At 43.6% G+C, this 25325-nt stretch overlaps 3 protein-coding genes across 6 annotated transcripts in view; 2 read left to right on the top strand and 1 right to left on the bottom strand.

Annotated features, from left to right (window-relative positions):
* The window catches only part of LOC133525931 (protein sprint), a 474626-nt gene that overhangs the window by 167355 nt on the left and 281946 nt on the right, over positions 1 to 25325 (top strand). The window lies entirely within an intron of this gene.
* LOC133525926 (uncharacterized) lies at positions 7936 to 9611 on the top strand. Its single transcript, XM_061862348.1, has 2 exons — positions 7936 to 9103; positions 9475 to 9611. The coding sequence occupies exons 1-2, from the start codon at positions 8129 to 8131 to the stop codon at positions 9478 to 9480; spliced, it is 981 nt and encodes a 326-aa protein (XP_061718332.1). The 5' UTR covers positions 7936 to 8128; the 3' UTR covers positions 9481 to 9611.
* The window catches only part of LOC133525927 (protein unc-80 homolog), a 59934-nt gene continuing 47676 nt past the window's right edge, over positions 13068 to 25325 (bottom strand). Inside the window, exons 48-63 of the mRNA XM_061862349.1 lie at positions 25091 to 25236; positions 24597 to 24791; positions 23825 to 24020; positions 23213 to 23431; positions 22439 to 22584; positions 19801 to 19987; positions 18647 to 18808; positions 18306 to 18398; positions 18001 to 18111; positions 17790 to 17906; positions 17205 to 17339; positions 16697 to 16820; positions 16002 to 16214; positions 15591 to 15775; positions 14509 to 14674; positions 13068 to 14239 (exon numbers count right to left, since the gene is read on the bottom strand). Coding sequence (XP_061718333.1) covers positions 13287 to 14239; positions 14509 to 14674; positions 15591 to 15775; positions 16002 to 16214; positions 16697 to 16820; positions 17205 to 17339; positions 17790 to 17906; positions 18001 to 18111; positions 18306 to 18398; positions 18647 to 18808; positions 19801 to 19987; positions 22439 to 22584; positions 23213 to 23431; positions 23825 to 24020; positions 24597 to 24791; positions 25091 to 25236 — 3348 coding nt within the window. The 3' untranslated portion in view covers positions 13068 to 13286. The remainder of the gene's footprint in view (positions 14240 to 14508; positions 14675 to 15590; positions 15776 to 16001; positions 16215 to 16696; positions 16821 to 17204; positions 17340 to 17789; positions 17907 to 18000; positions 18112 to 18305; positions 18399 to 18646; positions 18809 to 19800; positions 19988 to 22438; positions 22585 to 23212; positions 23432 to 23824; positions 24021 to 24596; positions 24792 to 25090; positions 25237 to 25325) is intronic.

Below are 25325 nucleotides of genomic sequence, written 5' to 3'. Positions count from 1 at the left end.
TCGCGCCAAGCGCGATGTAAGTTGGTAAGTGGTATCAACTAGGTTACTACTTTGTCATGTGGCAACACTGACTGCTCGGATGACAGTTCCGATGGCGGAAAAAGCACGATGGCGCCATTGGGAAGAACAAAATGAAGGTACGTGCATGAGGCGTGGAATGGCGCTGGGTGTGCTGAGAAATTAAGTACTCGGTGTGCCTCCACGCGGTAACGGGAGCCTGCCCTGGTGAGTGTTTATACACATATTTACGCTTATATAATCGACATCCTAGCTGCATGGGAGTGGAACAAGGGGGTTGACCAACGGTCCTTGGTTAACGTAGTTTCACTAAGGTGTAGTCCAATCTTGAGGTGTATGTACCTAGACAACAAGGACATTGGACAGGGAAGCCCGTAGCTTCATGGAGTGTGTACCGGAAGCACACAGGCAAAGCATGTAGTACGGTCGGTTATGAGTTGGAGTACAAGGGCCGGGTCTAGGGGGCAGGCTTATGGAGGACCCCGTGGGGGCATCGCCCCCACGTCCAGGTGGTGTGTAGGACACCAGGGTACTAGTCGGTAGTACCTAGTCTGGAGGCGAACCGATCGTACGGATGAGTCACTCTGGATAGGCCAGTAGACTAGACTCTCATATTGATGCGTGCGATGCCAACTCTGAAGTAAATGTACTGTACATGTAACAGTGTGGTCGAAGGTGACCCCCTTCTCCTACTCTCATGTGGCATGGTATTATATGTATTGATGATGTGATATATATTTTGTTGCCCAAGCGAATTTATACCCGTTTGGATTCAGGCACTTGTGTTACACAAGGTGGGTATAGAAGGCGCGACACTTTGATATGTATATAGATATATATTTTATTTTGTTATTGGAGGTTTAGTTAAAAAGTTATTAAAAAAAAAAAACTCGCGGTCACCGATGACTCCCGTGGCGCTGTGAAGTTCATATTTCAAAAACCGTTACCATGACGCCACGCCGGTCCCCCCGCCGGCCACGCCGGTCACTGTGCCGGTCATTATACTGTCACATTCGCACCCGCTAAAATATGCTTATAATATAAAATTTAACTGCTTTGGCATTGTGTGACAATAGCTTGGTTTGGCAATTCCTGCTACTGGTTCAAGAAGATACGCTGTTTTTGTTTATTTTTGTTAATTTTGGGTTTTTATGATGTTTTTTTTGTGGAATGCATGTATCAGGTGTGTGTCTGCATTGGGAAATTTATTTTTTCTTATTTTTTGATAATTGTCGTGTATCTCCAGATAATTGAAATTAATTTCTATTAATTATATAATTATTGCAAATACTTAATTATATAAATTATAGAATTAAAGCTGTGATTTGAAAAAAATGCCTTGTTTTTTTCATTTTTTCAACAAATCTACTATGTCACTAACTGCACCCACGTCCCAAGCCACCGTTTTACTAACGAGCGCCATGCCGGTCCCTTGCATACAACGCATTGCTTATAACTGCTACACGCGGCGCAGGATAGCGTCTTAAAAACAGGTTTAACACGAGGTCACCGGTGCCCCCCATGGCGTGTTGCAGTTGACTTCGTGAGGTCGCCGGTGCCCCCCATGGCGTTAAACGTGTTAATTATTTCATTGCGAGTTTGAGAAAAGCACTATACAAATCTCGGCGGGAAACGGGGTTGCCGGCCGCGTCTCCCTATGCGACCTCGCTACGCTCGGCCGTCTATATCTACTTGGCCTGCAACCCTTCGTTTCCCGTCCTCTATAGTAATGGGCATTTCCAGGCATAGTACGATTTATCGACCACATACGCGCCAATAGAATTTCAATCTTAGCTATCCGATTTAAGGTTCAAATAAAGGTCTTCGCACACTATACCAATTCCACACCAACTCAACTCACTTTTGGTTCACCTTAGTGGACGACGAGTGGACGACGCGTAGACCACCCGACAGTTCTAAATTTTAAAATTGTACTATAGGACATACAAGATAAGGCTTTAATTTCAATATTTAATTTTGAGTCGAGTGGCTGTTGAGTTGTAACAATGTGCTAAGACCTTTAGATTGCACTTTCGTAAAATGTGACTTGTCTTCAAATGAATCATCAAAGCTGAATTTATTCGAATATATTTGATTTTTTTCGGAAAACCTTGTAGATTGGTGCGGCCTGGAAAAGGGTTAATATCTATTATACTTCTTCCTCGCGTTGTCCCGGTATTTTGCCACGGCCCATGGTAGCCTGGGGTCCGCTTGACAACTAATCCCAAGATTTGGCGTAGGCACTAGTTTTTACGAAAGCAACTGCCATCTGACTTTTCAACTCGAGGGTAAACTAGGCCTTGTTGGAATTAGTCCGGTTTCCTCACGATGTTTTCCTTCACCGAAAAGCGACTGGTAAATGTCAAATGATAAGTTCCGAAAAACTCATTATAAAACACATCAAGTTTATTTTGGTCCAATGGATAAACTCATGCTGACGCTGAATACGTACATATATACTTGGGCTCGAAATAGACGAGTACAGTCGCCATCTATAACCGAACGGCCAAGGTGTTCAGAAATATGTGAACAAAACCTCTTAGGCTTTCGTATGCGCCTGTCAAAAACTTGCCATTTATTTAGCAACCATACAATCTTTATGTTTAAGTTGAATTTGGTTGACTATACAAGGTGCCCGTGAGCATTGTGAGATATTTTAACTAAGCATTCCTGGTAATATTTAGAAACTAAAATGTCGTATAAAATTTTCTGGATTAGGCATAGTTTCAGAGATAATTAAATGTTTTTCGAAATCATTCTTTCGCCATAAGTTGGTACAAAAACACATTTTTGACTGCGGTATTGCCACTTTGAGGTCTAGTCTGGACATACCTATTGATTGACATCGAAAACTTAAAAAAATGTTATCGAGAGGCTACCCTCAAATAAAAAAAAAACTTTTTAGTTAATTTTAGGTTATGTGTAATAAAAAATACGTTTTATGTACATGAATTTCACAAAAAGTCAAATGACATTTTTTGCTTCTGATGCCATCAGGAATGCACCGTTAAAATCTCTCGCAATGCTCACGGGCACCTTGTATATGGAGCAGATCTGCTCCTAAACATACCAAAGGTTAGGACCAAGACGCTAAAGTGCACGTCCAGATATTTTTGAGCACATTGGCTGCTCCAATATTCCCCATATATATTATATTATATTTGTATTGACGACCGGTTTGGCCTAGTGGGTAGTGACCCTGCCTACGAAGCTGATGGTCCCGGGTTCAAATCCTGGTAAGGGCATGTATTTGTGTGATGAGCATGGATATTTGTTCCTGAGTCATGGGTGTTTTCTATGTATTTAAGTATTTATAAATATTTATATATTATATATATCGTTGTCAAAGTACCCTCAACACAAGCCTTATTGAGCTTACTGTGGGACTTAGTCAATTTGTGTAATAATGTCCTATAATAAAATAAATAAATAAAATATCTCATGGGGACTTAATAATAATTTAATAATAATTGAACTATTCCAAGTAAAAAGCCAGCTAAACCAGCAGTCAGGAAACCGGGTCCGAAAACAAACAAAGGTAATAATTTGTTTAGTATTGATTTCATTTCTTGTGACATTAATTTGCCTTGCCCTCCTCAGACCCAGGCCATACAAATGAATAAAATAATAATTAATAGTTTAAAAATCACTAGAAGAACACTCTTTTATAAATGTGTTTCCGGATCGTGTTCAAAGTCTATTACGTGAGTTTGGGCACCAAAAAAAAATACGTGTCCGTTATTTTAGACTACTCTATAACATATATAAATATAAATCAAATCGGAACCAGACAGTTTGGTACCTTTCCTTTACCCCTAGTGTAAATAAATTCGATTTCGAAACGGGACGTACGCGTTTGCGTTTAGTCTCATTTTGTATTGGATTTAGAAAGAGCGCGCCAAGCGGGACGTTTTGGAAACTCAAAATCCTATACAAAATGAGACTTAACGCAAACGCGTTCGTCACGTTATGATGTCGATCAAATTTACACTAGGGGTACAGGTCAGTTCTTCAATGGAATTCCGCTTGGCGCCCGTAGAATGAAATGAAGTAGATTTAAATACTTATTTAATAGCCCAACTCCCATGTTTCATGGTTTGGTTAATTTTGACGCATGTCCCTTTTTCGTTCGATAGTAGTCATTTTAAAATTGTTACTGTGTATAATAATCTGTCGTATTTATTTGTCAGACGACACACCAGCGCCGCCGGGCCCGTCCGGTTTTAGAGTGCCACGCTCGCCGCCCTCTGAAAGCAGTGAGTATATTTACACTAGGGGTACAGGTCAGTTCTTCAATGGAATTCCGCTTGGCGCCCGTAGAATGAAATGAAGTAGATTTAAATACTTATTTAATAGCCCAACTCCCATGTTTCATGGTTTTGGGTTAATTTTGACGCATGTCCCTTTTTCGTTCGATAGTAGTCATTTTAAAATTGTTACTGTGTATAATAATCTGTCGTATTTATTTGTCAGACGACACACCAGCGCCGCCGGGCCCGTCCGGTTTTAGAGTGCCACGCCCGCCGCCCTCTGAAAGCAGTGAGTATATTTACACTAGGGGTACAGGTCAGTTCTTCAATGGAATTCCGCTTGGCGCCCGTAGAATGAAATGAAGTAGATTTAAATACTTATTTAATAGCCCAACTCCCATGTTTCATGGTTTTGGGTTAATTTTGACGCATGTTCCTTTTTCGTTCGATAGTAGTCATTTTAAAATTGTTACTGTGTATAATAATCTGTCGTATTTATTTGTCAGACGACACACCAGCGCCGCCGGGCCCGTCCGGTTTCAGAGTGCCACGCCCGCCGCCCTCTGAAAGCAGTGAGTATATTTACCATATAGATAAATACGAGTAAAAATTTTTTTACAGTACATATGGTGCTACTTTACCGCACTAGTGCGCAAATTAGCATATTACGTTACTGTGTCAAACATTTAAAGGTCCATATGTACTGTAAAACGTTGTACGATACATGTGCGAATAGATAATTCGCAACTCGTGTCGATTTAAAACACTCCCTTCGGTCGTGTTTTAATTTATCACCACTCGTTTCGAATTTCCTATTTTTCGCACTTGTATCGTAATGTACTATTTTTTACAAAAGCTTTTATTTAACTGCTCTAAAAAGAAGAAAATAAAATTTTCCTTTAAAATTTTAATCATCAACTTACGAGTATAACCTCATTATACACAATTTATATGTTCAAGCTTGTCGGGGCAAAAGGGCATTCCATACATTAAATAATAAAATCAACATGTTTTTTGATTAAATGAATACTTTTGAAAATAATTGGCTACTTGACAGTTTTTGTAACTAATGTCAATCGATCTTGATTTTCCTGAACATCAAATGTCTATATAGGACTCATGGTATTTAAGCAACACGAAGGTCAGAAAAGTCTGACGCTCGCACTGAGGATTGTATCGCCTCTAACAATTAAAATTATGAACATTTGTTAGCACTAAAACAGACTTTGAAACTGAAAAAAAAAAACTCGGAACAGAAGTAATTTAATGTGAAACTAGTAACTATTAAGTTACCATTTTTTTATTGCACATCTCTATTTCGTATTCTCAAGTATACAATAAGTACATACGATACAAGTGCGAAAAATAGGAAATTCGGAACGAGTAGCGATAAATTAAAACACGACCGAAGGGAGTGTTTTAAATCGACACGAGTTGCGAATTACCTATTCGCACATGTATCGTACAATGTTTTACAGTACATATGGCCCTTTAAATGTTCGACACAGTAATGTAATATGCTAATTTTCGCACAAGTGCGGTAAAGTAGCACCATATGTACTGTAAAAGTTATTTAGAAGAGATCACTCTTTAGCTATAAGATCGCTTGTTATTTCTTACCTATACTTTTAACCTTTTGATTGCCAAAGACGTCATATGACGTGCGCGGCTACAGCCCAATATCAACCTTCATGCGTACCGACAAGGTTCACGATTACGCGCCGCGTGCGATAGGCGTGGCGTTCAAAAGGTTAATATTTTTTAATATGTTGTATTCTACATTGTATCAATATCTTAGGTATGTCGAAAGTCGATAAAAGAGAAGTCCCTGATGACAATAGGGTTGTTTCCATCTACAAATCTTAGGGCAGAATTGTATCCCAATAAATTATTTGGATTATAAGAACATGTTAAACTACTTTTAGGGGACCTGTAATGACCATATATTTCTAAATTTTGATTTTAAAATATCTTTTAGCACACGTCACGTGACCAAACTCGAAACGTCTTCGAAGATTCTGATGACGTCACAACTCTCGGATTGACACTGTTGACAGTTAGGCGATAAACAACAAATGACAAATGTCAGTTGACAGCTCGTATCTTCTACGTGTGTATGTAGTTATGTGTCAAACCGTAAACTGTGACGTCACACAATTTTCAAAGAGCGTTTTGGGCGCGAATGCATCCGTCAAAATATATTTTGTTAATTTAACATATTTAAAGCCGTTTTTAGTATAAAAGTCGAATTTTAGGGCAACTTTTAGTTAATATAGAACGTAATACAAGCGTTTCAAAAAATTGGAAACAACCCTATTAAAACTGCCACGAGAATTCCGACCTCTGGTCATCATCCCCACTGTTCCCCAGCGTGATTCTACTGGTGTCTCCTTGTTGCAGGCTATGTCCCGTCAGAACAGGATTCTCTAGACTCGTTCAGGATTTCATTCACTCCCATTAACTTTTTCGGTATGTTCGATCTCGTGTATGTCCAGTTCTTGACTGTTATTGACCATCGGTACACTTTCTTCAACTTTAAGAGGAAAGGAGACTGCTTTTCCTTTACAAACCTAGTCCCCATTTCCTCTCTGAATATTAACATTACCTTATAGGAAATATTACACACATGTATATCAACCACAGTTTTGCCCTGTCTTTTGATTTATTTATTATTTTTTGATAGAATGCATAGATCTTTTGAAAGGAAAGGAATGAAAATAAATGTGGGCAAGACGAAAGTAATGGTATTTGAAAAGGGAGAAAGTATGACAAACCGTGAAGTTTTGATTGGTCAAGAAAGAGTTGAACAAGTGAAAGAGTTTGTGTATCTGGGGACCTTGTTCACTAGGGACGGTAAACATGATGAAGACATTGAAAGGAGAGTGAATGCTGGAAATCGTGTGAATGGGGCACTCAACGCTTTTATGAGCAGCCAGAAGGTGTCGCAAAAAGCACGGTTGGCTGTGCATAGAGGGGTGTTGGTGCCTACACTTATGTATGGTAGCGAAAGTTGGGTATGGCAGAAGAAACATCAGAGCCAAGTGAATGCAGTGGAAATGAGAGCGTTGAGAAGTGTGTGTGGTGTAAAATTACAAGATAGAATTAGGAACAGTGTGATAAGGGAAAAGTGTGGACTGAACGAAGATGTAGTGACAAAAATTGAGAACGGTATGTTGAGATGGTTTGGACTAGGGCTCGCGGTCGGATCCGTGTTACGTTTACACGTTCCGAATACCCGTTTCCGAATAATAAGTAAACGGTTTTCTGGCCCGTTCCACACGTGTAATTAAGAAACGTATAATTAAGAGCCGTTTCCACGGATAAACGGGTATTCGAAGAAACGGATCTTATTTACCCGTGGCTCCGGAAACGTCCTTGACGAGTAGCAAAGGAACGGACCGGCGTACGTAAGAGCTACAAATTATTAGACAAAAGATTCATGACGTTTATGCCATATTTAACCTTATTCCGTGGTTCATAGAGTCGAAATTCAATAAACGGTTTATTTGCAAAACCGTTTTCTGAGCAGAGGGCCTACCGCGAACCACGTTCGACGTGTTGCCGCCCCGTCACACTTACGTAAAATTTTATAAGTGCGACAGAGAGGCAACACGACGAACGTGGTTCGCGGTAGGTCCTCTGTTAGTTTTTGCTTGCAATGTTTTTGTGATGTACCTATGTAGGTAGACACATATATATTGTTTTACGTGTGTCACGTACGTCAGTCCGGAATAAATCCTCGAACAAGTACAGTGCCTATTATTGACGAAACCTATCCGTATTCCTAGTCCCTCGGGATACATTACAGTGGCGACAGGTAGTGATAATTTCGCGTGTGCAGTACATTTAAATAAATTAAAATGTCGATCGGCAAGCTACACGAATTTAACGTCAGCAATGGCGCGTGGTCATCGTACATGGATCGCGTGGAAATGTACTACAAGGTCAACGCAGTGCAAGACGACATGAAAGTGCCGGTATTAATTGCAGCGATGGGTGATGAGGCATATGAGCTACTGGAGAACTTGGCCAGTCCTACAAAGCCAGCGGAGCTAACCTTAGATAAAATAAAAGAACTAATGTCACATCATTTGCAGCCAACACCGTCGGTTTTAGCCGAAAGATACCGGTTCCGGCAAAGGCGGCAAAATGTCGGCGAAAATGTAGCTACGTATGTGGCGGAGTTAAAAAGGCTATCCAAGCATTGTAAATTTGGCTCAGAGTTGAACGGTAACCTTAGGGATCAGTTCATTTGTGGCTTAATCAGCGATTTGATTAGGCAGCGGCTTTTTGCGGAGGACGACAACATAACCTTTGCAGCTGCAGTCAAACTTGCTACATCATTGGAGGCTGCAGAGAGGGACGCGGCGATAGTGGAGCAAGGGAAGGTAACGGGTTCGAGCGGGACGGGAGATATGCAGGCCGTTATGTTTGCGAGTCGGGCGAGATCGGGCACATTCAGCGGAGGACAATCGCGGGCGCCTGTAGTTACGCAACAGCGGCGAAACGTAAATTCCAATGGCCGGCAAGAAAGGCACTGCGACGCCTGTGGCGCACGCAGTCATAATTACGCGAATTGCAAGTTCCGGGATTATGTGTGCAGCAAGTGTCAGCGTACAGGTCACTTGCGGCGGGTGTGCCCGGACTGGGGCGCGGCTACGGGACCCGCGGGCCGTGGCGGAGCGCGGGCGTCCGGCCGGCGCGGAGGGGCAGCGACGGCGGCGCCGGCGCGGAGTGCCATGCATTTTGGGGTGGCCGATCACGAACCAAGTGAGGATTACGGCGGAGACATCGAGGAAGAATTACATCACCTATGTTTAAATAACTATCCGGCGGTGAGTTTACCGATATGTATAGACAACATATATATTAATATGGAAGTAGATACTGGCGCGGCAATTTCCTGTATTAGTAAGGCCACATATGACCGATATTTTTCTCATATAAATATAGAACCCGATAAAACGGTATTCAATTACTACACGGGGCCACCTATTAGGCCTTTAGGTATTATTAGACCCTTAGTGACCTACAATGAGTGCAGTAAACAATTAGAGTTGTTCATTATAGAGGGTGGCTCAACTTCTTTGTTGGGCAGGAGGTGGTTGGTCGAACTAAATATAAAAATACCAGAGTTAAAATGTAATTATGTAATAGACGAGGCCAGTGGACAAGGTAAACAAGACATTGTAAATTTGCTCGGCAGATATGAGGCGTTGTTCAGCGACGGACTGGGCCGGTACAAGGGCGGCAAGGCGACCTTGAGGGTGCGGGAGGGCGCAGCACCGGTGTTCCATCGCGCACGCCCGATGCCCTATGCGCTGCGCGAGCGCGTGGACGCCGAACTGGACGCCATGCTGAGCGCCGGCGTCATCGAGCCCGTCGACTGCTCGGACTGGGCATCACCACTGGTACCTATTAATAAGCCGGACGGTTCGCTTAGAATTTGTGCAGACTATAAAACTACCTTAAATCCGTATTTATTGGTCGATCGGTATCCTCTCCCTAAAATAGAAGATGTTCTTGTTAATTTAAATGGCAATATGTACTTTAGTAAAATTGATCTTTCACAAGCGTACAACCAAGTTGAATTGGACGACTCGAAACGTTACACGGTTATAAACACCCATCGAGGGTTGTTTCAGTACAATAGACTAGTGTACGGCTTATCATCTAGTGTAGGGATATTTCAGCGTATTATGATGAATTTATTAGGTAACATACCTAATGTACAAATATTTTTAGACGATGTTATTATCGGGGGCAAAACTCAATCGGAACATCTACAAGCCTTAGAAGCGGTTTTCCAACGTCTCCTTAATAACGGATTGAAATTGAGGAAAAATAAATGCGTTTTTTTGGCTAAGGAAGTAACTTACTTAGGGTATGTCGTTTCTAGGGAGGGCATCAAACCAGATACAACAAAGATAAAAGCGATTTTGCAAATGCCACAACCCCGTAACGTATCAGAGCTAAGGTCGTTTTTAGGGACAGTAAATTTTTTCGGTAGGTTTATTAAAAATCTCAGTTTAATATTGTCACCTCTTTATAAACTATTAAAAAAGGAGGCGGAGTGGCACTGGAGCAAGGAGTGCGGAGAATCTTTCGTGCAAGTAAAACGATTGTTGTCAGGCGCTAACGTATTAAGGCATTACGATCCAAGTAAACGTTTGATAGCAACTTGTGATGCGTCACCCCGAGGGGTGGGGGCGGTTTTGACCCAAATTGGACCGGACGGCGGCGAACGCCCGGTCGCGTACGCATCTCGTACCTTAAACAGCGCGGAGGCGAATTATTCACAGATACACCGTGAAGCTTTAGGTATTATTTTTTGTGTCAAGAAATTTCACCAGTACCTTTACGGACGTCATTTCACATTGCGCACAGATCATAAACCACTAGTATCAATATTTGGACCGAATACGGGTATACCGACAATGACAGCTAGCAGGATGCAGCGGTGGGCAATCATATTATCAGCTTATGATTATGAAATTGAATATGTGAATACGAAGGATAACTGCGCGGACGGGTTGTCTAGATTACCTAACGCTAATGAGACACGGAATAATTCATGTGATTCCATTCCCGAGCAAACGTATCTGCATTTCGCACAAGACGCGATGTTATTAGATTATAATAAGATTAAGTACTACACTATGCGCGATCCTGTTTTAGCTAGAGTATTAACTTTTGTTCGCGATGGTTGGCCAGATAATTGTGAATTTGATACGTTGAAGCCATATTTCAACAGAAAGTCAGAATTATATGACGAGCTGGGTTGTGTTATGTGGGGGCACCGGGTAGTAATACCGGAGAGGTGCCGCGATAAAGTTTTGAAAATTCTACATGAACCTCATATGGGTATAGTCAAGACCAAGGCGCTGGCCCGTAGTTATGTGTGGTGGCCGGGCCTCGACGAGACGGTGGAGGCGGCGTGCCGCGAGTGCGAGCCGTGCGCCGCGGTGGCTAGCGCCCCGCCGCGGCACGTGCCGCGCTGCTGGCCATGGCCAACGCGAGCATGGACTCGGGTACATGTAGATTTCTTGGGGCCTTTTCACGGAAAAATTTATTTAATACTAGTCGATGCTATGTCGAAATGGGTCGAAGTATTCCAAGTTCCCAGCACGGCCGCCGTATCAACCATCGAAAAATTAACCGAAGTATGGGCTAGATGGGGAATACCTAAACAATTGATAAGTGATAACGGCCCGCCGTTTTCGAGCAAAGAATTTTCAAACTTTTTAGCCATGGACGGGGTAGAACATATTTTTACGGCTCCTTATCACCCGGCGTCGAACGGAGCCGCGGAAAATTCGGTGAAAGTAATAAAGCAAGTTATTAAAAAAGCAGTTTTAGAAAAAAACGACGTACTAAACGCTATTAACACGTATTTGATTTATTATCGCAATACGGCGCACAGTTCCACAGGCGAGAGCCCCGCAATGCTCATGACAGGTAGGCAATTGCGAACGCGTTTAGATTTGCTAAAACCGGATGTAAGTATGAATGTAACTAAAAATCAGCAGCGGCAAACTCGCTTGGCCGGAGGGTCGGAACGGAAGATTGATGTGGGTGAGGACGTTTGGTTTCGAAAATATCTGAAAGGAGAGAAATGGCAACCGGGTAAGGTGTCAGGGGTTTTAGGTGATACGGATTATAACATAACTGATCGTCAGGGTAATATTATTCACCGCCATATCGACCAATTAAAACGGAGAGCGAGGAGTTCTATAGTCTGTCCAAGGGGTAGCGAGGAAAGTAATGAGACCGTGGCCCCGACCCCATCCCCAAAAATGCCACAGGTACCCAGGGATGAGCCTACAACGCCGCAAGCAAGTACCAGTGGGCTCAGGAGCGCGACGGGTGCCTCGACGCCGATGTTCGATGCTTCGCCGGCGCGAAGTATGGCGGAAGGGGAGGAAGAAGGCATAGAATGCTTCTCCACGCCCGGTAAGGATATGGGGAGTGGCGAGGAGCAAGTGGATCAGTCGACGACCCCCCTTGCACCGGCCCGGTCGCGGCCCTTTAGACAATGTAGATTGAAAAAGCCATCATATAAAGTATAGGCACGAGTAAATAGGCACTTAAGTCAATTAGGTTAATTAAATATATTCTTATTGCTGGATTGTGAAGCATTTCCTTATAGTGTTACATTAAGCAGATTTAAACTGAGTATCGTGATCTAAGTTAGCTCAAGCCACGTTACATATGTAATATCCTAGTAGGAGGTAATTTTTTAATATAAATAAAATAAAATACAAGATAACTCACTGATATAGTATTTATTGTTAATGTCATGTCTACGAATAATTACACCATTATGAATCGTATTCCTTGATTAGAAGATTCATGATTATAATTCATAGCGGTGGATTATTATTGGATGAACGGGGTCTCGGTAACAATGTATACTTATTGTTATGTAAATTGCAGAATGCATCTACCTGATTAGTGATTAACAACCCATGTTTTCCTTATTGTAAGTTAAATAGGATTTGAGTTAATATGGTACATACCTATTTGTAATACTACTAGTATTAATTAAGTGTGGAGAAGTGTGATGTACCTATGTAGGTAGACACATATATATTGTTTTACGTGTGTCACGTACGTCAGTCCGGAATAAATCCTCGAACAAGTACAGTGCCTATTATTGACGAAACCTATCCGTATTCCTAGTCCCTCGGGATACATTACAGAAAGTTAAGACTGTTAGTGTTAACTAATCGTTTCCTTGCAGTCCTCTACCGAAAATTTTAGAAACTAAAGGTACTAGGTACGTATCGTTTCGACTACCTACCTACATTGTAGTTCTGCCGTTGTACCTAATTGTATGCGTATGGTATTTCAAATGATTGCTTGTATTTAACAGGCATCAGCTGCAGTGAAATTTTATGGTTGGATGGATTTTTTAAATTCCTGTCACTCACAAGCATAAATGTATCTAAGATTGAGGTACAATTTGGGCAACAGTCCGACAACGAATTCACAGTTCTGAATAGCCTAATTCACGTCTCATTTAATCGGTGTGTCTGTTCCTATAATAGGCGGCAGGCCCGAGCGGCCCACCAGCATGGAGATGAGCGAGGGCCGGTGCTGCGCCGCCTTGTGGCCGCGCCATGTTCCTGTATAGTTACCTCGTGGCGCGGAGAGCGGCGCGGAGGGGTGGTCGGGGGTGCGCGGCAGGCCGGAGCGGCCCACCAGCATGGAGATGAGCGAGGGCCGGTGCTGCGCCGCCTTGTGGCCGCGCCATGTTCCTGTATAGTTACCTCGTGGCGCGGAGAGCGGCGCGGAGGGGTGGTCGGGGGTGCGCGGCAGGCCGGAGCGGCCCACCAGCATGGAGATGAGCGAGGGCCGGTGCTGCGCCGCCTTGTGACCGCGCCATGTTCCTGTATAGTTACCTCGTGGCGCGGAGAGCGGCGCGGAGGGGTGGTCGGGGGTGCGCGGCAGGCCGGAGCGGCCCACCAGCATGGAGATGAGCGAGGGCCGGTGCTGCGCCGCCTTGTGGCCGCGCCATGTTCCTGTATAGTTACCTCGTGGCGCGGAGAGCGGCGCGGAGGGGTGGTCGGGGGTGCGCGGCAGGCCGGAGCGGCCCACCAGCATGGAGATGAGCGAGGGCCGGTGCTGCGCCGCCTTGTGGCCGCGCCATGTTCCTGTATAGTTACCTCGTGGCGCGGAGAGCGGCGCGGAGGGGTGGTCGGGGGTGCGCGGCAGGCCGGAGCGGCCCACCAGCATGGAGATGAGCGAGGGCCGGTGCTGCGCCGCCTTGTGGCCGCGCCATGTTCCCGTATAGTTACCTCGTGGCGCGGAGAGCGGCGCGGAGGGGTGGTCGGGGGTGCGCGGCAGGCCGGAGCGGCCCACCAGCATGGAGATGAGCGAGGGCCGGTGCTGCGCCGCCTTTTCACCCGCGCGTCCGAACACTTCAGATGCGCGCTTGCCGCCCGCACTTATGTTCTCCGCTATTTGTTCTGAAAAAAATAAATACACTATCTAAAACAAGAAACATTTCAGTTTGGTAAGTTAGAAATTATAATCAAACGAGAATACTCGTTTGGCTATGACCATTGCGGACCGGTCATTAAAAATGAAACGAAAGAGGATGGAGGCAACCGAAAAAAAAGCAGTAGTTCGGATTTGTCGGATGTTCGGAGAAATCTGCGCGGTGAACGAGGACGTATTTGTAAAAGTCACTGCTCGGTTTTCAACAAAAATAAATTGCCTTGCCTTGAATACTGACCGAACTTGCAGTGGTCGTGCTTGTCGCGCAGCGTGCGCAGGTCGCGCGCCAGCTCGGCCAGCAGCGCGCCGCGCGCGCGGGCGGCGGGCAGCTTCAGCCCGCGCACGCGCTCGCGCACCACGAACTGCATGTGCCGCTCGTTGTCGCCGATGGGCGGCTGGGATAGCTGCGAGTATGCGGAAGATCTGAATATGTGCACTATAATAACAAGGCTAGGAATCGGTTTATTTGAGTTTTACTCCGGTATAAGAACGCGAACGTTGTAAGAACTTTATTGTAACCTAAATAAACCGGTTTATTCGACGAGCGACGAGACGGCCGGCTGGCCGGGTGGTGTGCCACGTAAACAAAGACAGCGACATAGGAAGAAACCGGTTTTTATTGTTCAAAACCGGTTAATCTGACAAGAACTCTATTGAAATATTCTCCTAAAAACCGGTTTTACGAACGAAACCGAATTTGAAAGGTTTTGTGCCAAGTATATGATAACGGTTTGGAAATGTAACCGGTTTCAGAGCCTTGCTATAATAGTTTCAGCACGGGTGCTACGTACAGCTGATTACTTAATGCTTAGTGAACCGCACCAAGCGCCCGCACTGCATTAATAATGGTTACTGTGATATCATATCAACTATGAAACTACTGACGAACGGAACGCACCAAAAAATAATACTAACTAAAACTATTTTGGCTCAGTGATCCAGAAGAATCTTGGCCTCCGAAAAAAAAGCGTGCCACCTGTCCCAATCCTGCCAGTTATTGACGCGAAGTTGAAGCAGATCCGCTGCCATACTGTTTTTCCAGCGATACCTGGGCCGACCCACCGGACGGCTACCGGTCGGTCGTCCCAAGAACGCCCTCTTGGTAGCCCGATCCTCTCCCATTCTGAGTAGTTGACCGAACCAGTTCGTTTCGCCGATGATATTGGGCTCCGCCACTAATTCCTCGATCACGGCATTTTTCAGGATTCTCCAGGTGCCGTCATCTCTCTGAATAGGTCCCAGGATCTTGCGAAACACTTTCCTCTCCTAAAAATAATACTATTTCTTCAATTTACAACAAAAATGAAACGCACACAGTACCTTGTGCACAATGAACGGCAGCAGCAGCACGAACAGCGGCGTGCGGTAGGTGACGACGTGCTCGAGGAAGTCCCACAGGTGCGCCGCGGCCTCGTTGCGGCGGCCCAGGTCGCGCATGGCGCGCGCGATGCGGCCCCACTCCGAACACAGCTCCGAGGTGAAGCAAGCGCACAGCACTTTTAGGGCTGCAATTTTAAAGGAAGGTTAGCGAGTTCAATTGTTATAGACGTAACGAGCAGATATTTTTTTACTATTATTCTGAGATTTGTTAATTGATTTTTCCAGCAGAACATTCACAAGGTATGTTTCAAATCTTTTAACCAATCTTCAATTCAATGTCATAAAAGCAATAGCCCTTGGAAAAAAGCAAGATAATACACAGCCGCGATGAATTTAAAATCCATATCTCACCGAGGAAGGCGATCTTGTAGAGCTGGTGCGACAGCTTGGTGGTGTTGCGCGTGTCGCGACTGCCAGTGAAGGTGAGCGAGTTGGCGCGGGCCTCGGCCGCGTTGAGCTTGGCGTTGACGGCGGCCAGCTGGCCCGGCGCGGCGGGCGGGCACAGCGCGCTCAGCACCACGGACACGATGTACGACACGTCCGACTGCCGCAGCGGGGGCACATCTGCACATCAATATACATATATTAGGCTTGTCCGCTTTCATCCGTCTAATCGTGCTCTGCATCAGTACCCAAACCTCCTTAAGGTTTTGCCTGCTATTGGTCTTGTAATACCTAACCTACAGCAACTTTTAAAAGAGAGTTACGTTATGCATGCTCAGATTTATTTTCTTCTTAAAAGTTGCCATGGAGTTCGTTTTCCATGAACTCCATGTTTTTAGTGTTTTCGGAGTTTGAATATGACAAAAATTTCAGCTTCAAAGTACAGATGAAATGATAAGTAATTTTAAATATTGGCAGTTTTCACACAATAATCATGGCCACTGACTACAATTTCTTATCGCTAAAATATTCAAAATCGCATGATGATTTTGCGCAAAGGTGTATAAAGATTTTTCACTCGGTCGCAATTTATTCGTCATGAAACTCATGAACCTTTCGCAACGCGCACTCACATATACAATCAACCATTTAAATTTGATTACCTTTCCGCCCGCTTCCCACTCGCAAACAAAGAGGCATAAACAAATTCATTAGCATGTTTTCAGTTTTCTCCGCTGACTGAAAAATAGCACTGCCTCCGCACATTTGCTCCAAAGAGTAGCTGTCCTGGAAGAGAAATCCAGAATGAGGTGGAGCAACTTGAATACGCGAATACCAGTACAGTATTTAATCTGAGTATCAAACTATCTCATAACAACGTAATGTGAAGAAATCTCAATAAAATATTGAATTAGTAGATTTTAATATTATAGATATTCTGTATCTGAAGTAACGTACCTATTTATGACTAATAAACATGCGTGGAAGAAGAACACAAAAACGAAGTGATTTGCGGACAAGTTGGGTTATGTTTTGCAGCATTGACTTTTTAGATTTCGTACACACTAGGGTGACCAAATACGCATTTAGTTATAGCGTTGTACAATTTTAACCCTACCAAATCTACCTAGCCTAGGGACAAAACATCTTGTTGCTAAAAAGTAATCTTACTCCAGTATTTATGACTTGAAGCGCTATAAGTCGCACGACGGTGCTGCAGAAGTGCGGCGGCGGCGGCTGCGACATCAACGCCGCCGTCGCAGATGACAAGTTCTCCCCGCTATTGTTTTCAGATACTATTAGAGCCTGTAACGGAAACACAACTTTATTTCTTGTTTGTTAAAGTGGAAAGTTACTCAATATATTTTTATTTAATTCACTGAAGCCCCCAAGCACAATGGCGCGTGACTATAGGGAGCGTGCATGAACTATAGGAGGCAGCACAGGAGCCGTCAGATTTTTGGCGCGAGGCGTATATGTGATGTTTATTGTTCCGATGTAGCCCAAAAGATGGCAGAACCTACTATGCACAAGAAAACACGGGACGTGTAAATGTACATGTTTATGGTTCCGATTCAGGCCACAAGATGGCAGACCCTCCAACGCGCACGGTCCCTATCGAATTTTGAACTTACGATTATATGGAGTAACAATTTCAAGGCCCCACAAGTGAAGCATAAAGAATACTCAATGATTATCACGAAACAATTTTCGAAATTGTAACTAGTAAACCGGCCATGAATGCAGTTGACTTACTTGAACAGTGTTAAGTAGAGTCTTAACTTGCTGCCAATGCATGACGTACGGACATCGTATCATAGTTTCGTATACACCTTTGAGTAGTACTGCCGCAGAGTCCCAGTCAGTGTTGCGCTGAAACATACAATACTTAGTAGAGTTTACTTGCTGACTTTTAAAAACAAGCCAGGAAACTATATTAGCCAAACTTACTCAACTCTAGACTTACCCTTATGCTAGGTTTCTTGGCGATCTTAAGGAAGACCTTATCCAGACGCCTTAGGATCATAATAAGAGCGGGACGTAGGGCGTCATCGGCCCAATCCGCTGCCGGCAGCACCTACGACAAACACTAATTTAAGTTTGAGTCGCCAGTTGATGCCGTACGCTGCGTATAACGACACAACATTAGAAGACAGTAACATTTCAATAAGCGTGCCGCTATTTGGTATATATAGCCCCGTTGACGTTTTAATTTGTTAAAGCGTAGTGGACTGCTCTGATTTAGTTACAATAATGGAAATTAATGCTTACCTGAGTCATATAGCGGTGCAGACCACGGCAGCCCATTGATTCAGGGTCATACGGCGACACCTTCAGGAGTGAGTGTGCGATCTCTGCCAGCCGCTATTAATATTAAAGAAAAATACTTAGTTTATCAGCGCAAATCAGAAATCAAGAGAAGAAATAAATCAACAAACTACCCAATTTGTCCAACACAAAGTTACATGAAGAAAAAGAGATTTTATTCTAGGTCAGAGTCTAGACTATATTACACCAGATAATTTTTGAGGTAGAATTTATGAAGCCTGAATAAAGTTCCCGGCTGGACAAATCGAGCCACAATGAGAATACTTGTCCGATATTTGACTCACGGCATGCGACTTGCAGTCGAGCAGCTCGACCGGCTTGCCCTCACTGCCGCCGCTGCCCTTGGAGCCGTTGAGGTCGAGCAGCCGCGTCGTCGCCCGCCCGATGAAGTCTCCCACTAGCGACAGCAACACGTCGCGCGGACGACGGTATTCTGCCCGTATTAACTGTAAATAACCAATACGCTGATGTTGCGATTTATGATGGGTTTGCATTTAATTAGGTTGGTATAAAACGTTAAACTATCTCAGGTTGGAGTAAATTTAGCTAGCCAGATTATTTTATAATGTAGTACGGTCTGGTACCTCCGAGTCCTCAGCGCCGGTGTACTCGGGCACGGGCTGCGCGAGCGAGTGGTCGCTGACGTATCGCGAGTGCGACTCGACCTCGAGTCCCTCGAGCCTTATAATGTAGTACGGTCTGGTACCTCCGAGTCCTCAGCGCCGGTGTACTCGGGCACGGGCTGCGCGCGCGAGTGGTCGCTGACGTAGCGCGAGTGCGACTCGACCTCGAGTCCGTCGAGCCTTATAATGTAGTACGGTCTGGTACCTCCGAGTCCTCAGCGCCGGTGTACTCGGGCACGGGCTGCGCGCGCGAGTGGTCGCTGACGTAGCGCGAGTGCGACTCGACCTCGAGTCCGTCGAGCCTTATAATGTAGTACGGTCTGGTACCTCCGAGTCCTCAGCGCCGGTGTACTCGGGCACGGGCTGCGCGCGCGAGTGGTCGCTGACGTAGCGCGAGTGCGACTCGTCCTCGAGTCCGTCGAGCCTTATAATGTAGTACGGTCTGGTACCTCCGAGTCCTCAGCGCCGGTGTACTCGGGCACGGGCTGCGCGCGCGAGTGGTCGCTGACGTAGCGCGAGTGCGACTCGTCCTCGAGTCCGTCGAGCCTTATAATGTAGTACGGTCTGGTACCTCCGAGTCCTCAGCGCCGGTGTACTCGGGCACGGGCTGCGCGCGCGAGTGGTCGCTGACGTAGCGCGAGTGCGACTCGTCCTCGAGCCCGTCGAGCCTTATAATGTAGTACGGTCTGGTACCTCCGAGTCCTCAGCGCCGGTGTACTCGGGCACGGGCTGCGCGCGCGAGTGGTCGCTGACGTAGCGCGAGTGCGACTCGTCCTCGAGCCCGTCGAGCCTTATAATGTAGTACGGTCTGGTACCTCCGAGTCCTCAGCGCCGGTGTACTCGGGCACGGGCTGCGCGCGCGAGTGGTCGCTGACGTAGCGCGAGTGCGACTCGTCCTCGAGCCCGTCGAGCCCTTTGAACTGGGACGGTGGCGCCGTGCGCACCCCGCGCTGGGACGAGCCCTTGTGCTCCGGCGACGTACGGTATGGCCCGTTGTATGACCTGAAATAATTATATATGATTAACCTCTACCCTACTGGACTACGTGTGTCGCGTAACGCGTGACATATTCCGATTTTTAAAGGTTATTAATGAATATCTCTAAATTGTATAATCAATCACAATTAATGTGGTACGTTCGACAATAAAAAACCGGTCAAGTGGGAGTCGGACTCGCGTTTCAAGGGTTCCGTACATAATACAATTTTTAACAATGTTTTTTTTTTTACATCAAAAAACCAGATGTAACGGAAAGTGTTATGGCGCGGTGGCTCATATCCCTGCAGTTACAATAGCTGTATGGATAATTTTTATATAAATGTTTAGGAAAGAAGCCACTAAGTATTTAGCAGATTGCAGACCAGATTGAGCCGATTTGTTTTTGCACTTAAGCGACTCAAATCCATCACATCCCAAAAAACCGCCCTTCTGGCGTTTCATGGTTACGTGATGTCAAATCTTAGGTATGGCCTAATATTATGGGGTAACAGTACAAACGTGTCAAAAATATTTTTACTTCAAAAAAAATGCTTGTGCGCACTTACGGGGCTCAACAAACTGACTCATGCCGACCAATTTTTAAAGAACTGAACATATTAACACTTCATTCACTCCACATTTATAAAGCGAGTCTATTTGTTAAAAATAAACCTAAGCTCATTCTGTAGCTTAGCTTCAACCTCAAGATACAATACCAGACATGGTTTAAATCTACATTATCCGGGAACCACCTCTGCCCTTGTTAATAAAAATATAGTATTTATGTGCACAAAAATTTATAACTATCTCCCTAAGGAACTGAAGGAATTGGACTTACCGCAATTTAAAGCAAAATTATTTAGGTGGTGTTTAGAAAAAATGTATTACAATAACTTGGAACACTTTGCCGTTTCGTAACGAAGCAATGTAAATATAGATATAAGTTCTGTAAATATAGTTGTAAGGTTATTTAATTTGTATGTATGTAATAGGTTGAAAATGGAGAAACTGTCTACAGAATAAGATCCTTTATAAATCTTTACTAGAATTGAATGTACCGCTGACAGCGATGGCGCTCGTTTTGAGCTAGAAACGACGCAAAGCTAAAATAACACTTATGCGCGGTATTTACGAAGTGATCTCGTCAGTCCGCGGACGTTGTTAGAAAAAAAGTGACGTTATTTGATAGATCTTACTTAATTAACACAAGAATAAAATATTATAAATTTCCTGCTACCTAAAGTTTGTCTGGAAGATATCGCTTTTTAGCGATAAGACCGCCTGTTCTTACCTGGTTCTATTTTCCTTTAAAATTTATTTGTAGTTTTACATGTATATACAATGTATAATTGTTGGTGCAATAAAGAATGTTTACTTACTTTATAACAAGTTGTAAAAAAATGTGTGATTTGTTACAGATATTTTACGCTTGCTCTTGTTTGAAGCTGCTGTGTGCGAAAATTAATGTACAAAACTGGTGCAAAGTAGCTCGGATAGCAAGATAAAATGCAGAACAATACCACAAGCGCCCAAATGTGGCGGTCGAAGGCCAAGGTCCGCGTAGAGCTGAAAGCTCGGAGCGTCCGACGAGTGCGCACTTTAGTACGCAATCACGTAACAATAGTACAAGTACCTAACTAACATTGCGGCGGTGTGCCCGATACAGCCTAGTTGCATTTTTTGTCTTTAGTTCGACTCATGCTAGGCGCGCCTCTCTCGGACGCTTCTAGCCTTCGGCCCTACGCGGTGCTTGGCCTTCGACCTTCGCAATTAAAATACTTGGACCATTATTCTGTGTTTAAGCACCAATCTCCCGCAGTGCAGCTTTCGGCCTTGCGTGTATACGTACCTCTCCCGGACGTGCTTGACTGCAGATTTGTAAAAGATTTTCCTGATATTTTTAGGTACAGAACTATTTTGTGTATTTTTCAAAACTTCAGACTCAGTAGGTTCGGAGATAAAGGGGGAGGGGGTGGTAACTTTCTTGAATAACTCGTAAACTGTTTCGAGATATAGTTTTTTAATTTTTCATTTACCCCCCAAAAGTGGCCCCTAAAGTGTCTAAAATTCATTTGTTGACGCTTTTGGGTCACAGATTTACATATGTGTACCAAATTTTAGCTTAATTGGTCCAGTAGTTTTGGAGCAAATAGGCTGTGACAGATGGACGGACGGACGGACAAACAGACGCACGAGTGATCCAATAAGGGTTCCGTTTTTTTCCTTTGAGGTACGGAACCCTAAAAAGGAAAAAACATTTACATTTAAGTTATTAATTAATAATTATACATTTTTAGATAGTTCTAATAATTCTGTGTTTGGTATCGGAAATAGTAGCTGCCATTTTTACTTTTTTTTTATAGATAATTCGACAGCAAACTTCGGACTAAAAACGGATAAATGGCCTGTTCAATATTCTTTTATTTAATTCAATAGTATTTTAAATGTCATATCATAAGTTCGCTAAACACTCACTTTGACAATCCTTCGCAGTTATTGACAAGAGTTTTGATAGCAATCGCCAGTTGTTGTATGATCTCTTTCTCAGTCTTTCCTTCTCTATTGTACGTTGGTAATTGAATCTGTTTCACATAGCAAGGCAATATCGCTTCCAGTATTATCTGCAAAAATTATAAATTATGAAACTATAAAATTAAACACAGAAACACATCAAAACAGTATGTTTTTATAATATTTCAATTACTTCCCTACTACTAATGAGGGTTTGTGTTGCTAATTTTTAAAAGAGTGGAGATCAATATAGACGATGTTACATGAAGAAACCGAAAGATTTTAACAGTGTATTCCTGATCACATTTAGAAACTAAAATGTCGGATAAACTTTTCTGGCTTTTGCCTAGTTTCAGAGTTAATACCAATAAAAAAAACATGTTATAGTAACTTAGTGGAAAACGCCTTTTTGATGGCGATGATGCTATATGGGGCGTAGTCTAAATATCCTTATTGATGGATGTCAAAAAGTGACAAGTAAACCTTTGCAAAAACTAGGTCGTGAACATTAATTTACAGTGCCAGTTTTACCTTAACATTAACTTTATGTACAAATACATTCAAAAATTTGAAAAACTAAAATGTTTTCTTTTGGCGAAATTTACTTAACTCATATTTTTCCTTCTTTTGACCTCAGAAGTGCGTGGTTAAAATATTTCGGGTTTCTCGTGTTACATCGTGTTTTTTTGCGTCGTGTCACTGTTGCCTTCTCAAATTAGAGTATCAGAAATTACTTACAAGCATCTGATAGCCCCGCATGCTCTCCGAAGAGTAAGAGACGACCATTACACACAGGCTGATGCAGTCCAGCACGTTGACCATCTCGTCCTCATCCCGGTAGCAGAAGTCGATGGGCTTGAGCGGCTTCTCTTCTTTGATTAGTTCAGCGATGTGAAGCGGGTCGGGAGAAGGCGTCTCTAAGCTTAGCAGCAGGTTGAAGAGACAGCTCGATTGTACCTTCGAGTCAAATAGACCAGAGATTAATGTACTTGAAAAGTTTTATTTGTTTGGGATGTTAAGAAATATGTTGAAGTTTTGTATCTATACAGTTTTTGATGTACGGTCAAGGAATTTGATTTCTGTGCCACATCATACCCTGTCACAGTGGTAAGAAAATATGATCACTAGCGGACATTTTTGACTGTTACTATTAAAAACTAGCTAAGTTTTTCTGCCATATAATTTTCTTGCCGAGGTATGGGCGGTTGAGAAACTTAAAAAGGCTACTATGAAGAGAAAGACGAGGGCAAAAACTATGAAGAAAAAAAAAAACAAATGTGATATTAAAGGTTACCCGGAAGATATTGTCCTCATAACAATAAATAATGTTTTCGAATTGTGTGGAATTACCTTACTGGCATCACCATAAGCTGATTCCTCGTCAGTATCCAATATGGCGGAGACAGAGCCGAACATTTGCAGAATGAACGGCTTTCTGTTCAGCAAGTAGAACTGCTTCACGGCGTACTCTATTGTTGTGGTCACTAGCTTGTTCGTTTGGTAATTTGAATAGATCTGAAGCAGTGTCGGCATGATGAGAAGGTATCTGAAGAATACATTAAAATGTAGATAGTAGTGGTTCAGCTTTTAAAAATATCCGCATAGTTACAGAGTCTCTATTTAACAAAACGAGATAACAAACAAAATAGATTTATTCCAAGAGATGTTAGCCGGATCATTCAGTTTAAACATTTGGATGGTTAATATTAGGTACGGTTAGGTAGGTGTAAGTCCCATTAAAAAAAAGGTAAAATTCGGTCTCAGTTGTGTATCTTTGGGGACGAAGTTTTAATAAACTACTCTTAAATCTTATAGAAGCGAGATAAGGTTTAGCTTATGGGTTAGCTTATGTATGTTGGTGTTAGCAAATATTCTGAAGAGGGTAAATTATAAAATTACTAAATTAGATCTTCATAATTTAAAAACATTTGTGACCGAGGCAGGCAAAATGTCCCACTTTGTCGCTTGCCATAAGGACGAGATTTTTTTGTATCTTTATACGAATAACCTGTTAAGGCGTCCTTATGGCAAGCGACAAAGTGGGACGTCATGTCGGTCGTGGTCACATTTGAATAACCTAACCTACTACAGTGCCTAAAAGGCTAATAAAAATTAGCCATACCCATTAGTAGAAAAGATGTTCTTGAAATTGAACGCAGCGTTGACGTAGGTAGCGATAACGTATCGGAGTATGAGCGAGTCCTCGCTGTGCAGCATGAGCGCGCCGTTCAGCACGTTGAGGAACAGGTGGATGTCGCGCGACGACGTGAAGTTGCCCGCCATGGCCTCGAACATGCGCGCTATGAGGCGGACCCACCTGGAATCCATTTCTAAATTGTAGGCTGAAGATACTGGCCTGTTTCCTCAACTGACTTTTCAGCTGGAGACCTTGACCATTTTGGACAGGATCTAGTGGTTGTATGCTCAATAATATAGGTAATTATAATCTTGTGTTTTCATATCCTAATAATAGATAACAGCGCCATATATATACTATTTCTTCAACAACCCACATAAACTTGAACAGTTGTAGATCAGCCTCGAGCGCCTTGCGTGGAAACACTTACAGTTCTAAGGGAATATGAAGTGTTCAAAAGTTACTTATTAATAACATACATAAACTTGTGTAGCACATCCAAGCCGAGTAGCGTGGAGCCGAGCGCCCCTCTGCTGTACAGTTGCAGATCAGCTTCGAGCGCCTTGCGCGGGAATGCTGGCAGCTTCATTAGCTCGTCGTGGAGGAACACCACACGTTGGACCACCTAAAAGAAAGAAAATAGTCTGTTTAAACGAGAAAAACATAGGCTCAGTAGTGGGAGTTTACTAGTGATAACTTCAGATACTCTTTACA

The sequence above is a fragment of the Cydia pomonella genome, chromosome 15 (assembly GCF_033807575.1).
Source record: "Cydia pomonella isolate Wapato2018A chromosome 15, ilCydPomo1, whole genome shotgun sequence".
Lineage (NCBI taxonomy): Eukaryota > Metazoa > Arthropoda > Insecta > Lepidoptera > Tortricidae > Cydia > Cydia pomonella.
This window is presented reverse-complemented; position numbering and strand designations above follow the sequence as displayed.

Coding starts and splice junctions, on each gene's coding strand:
- LOC133525926 (XM_061862348.1), top strand. CDS start 8,129: ATGTCGATCGGCAAGCTACACGAATTTAACGTCAGCAATGGCGCGTGG.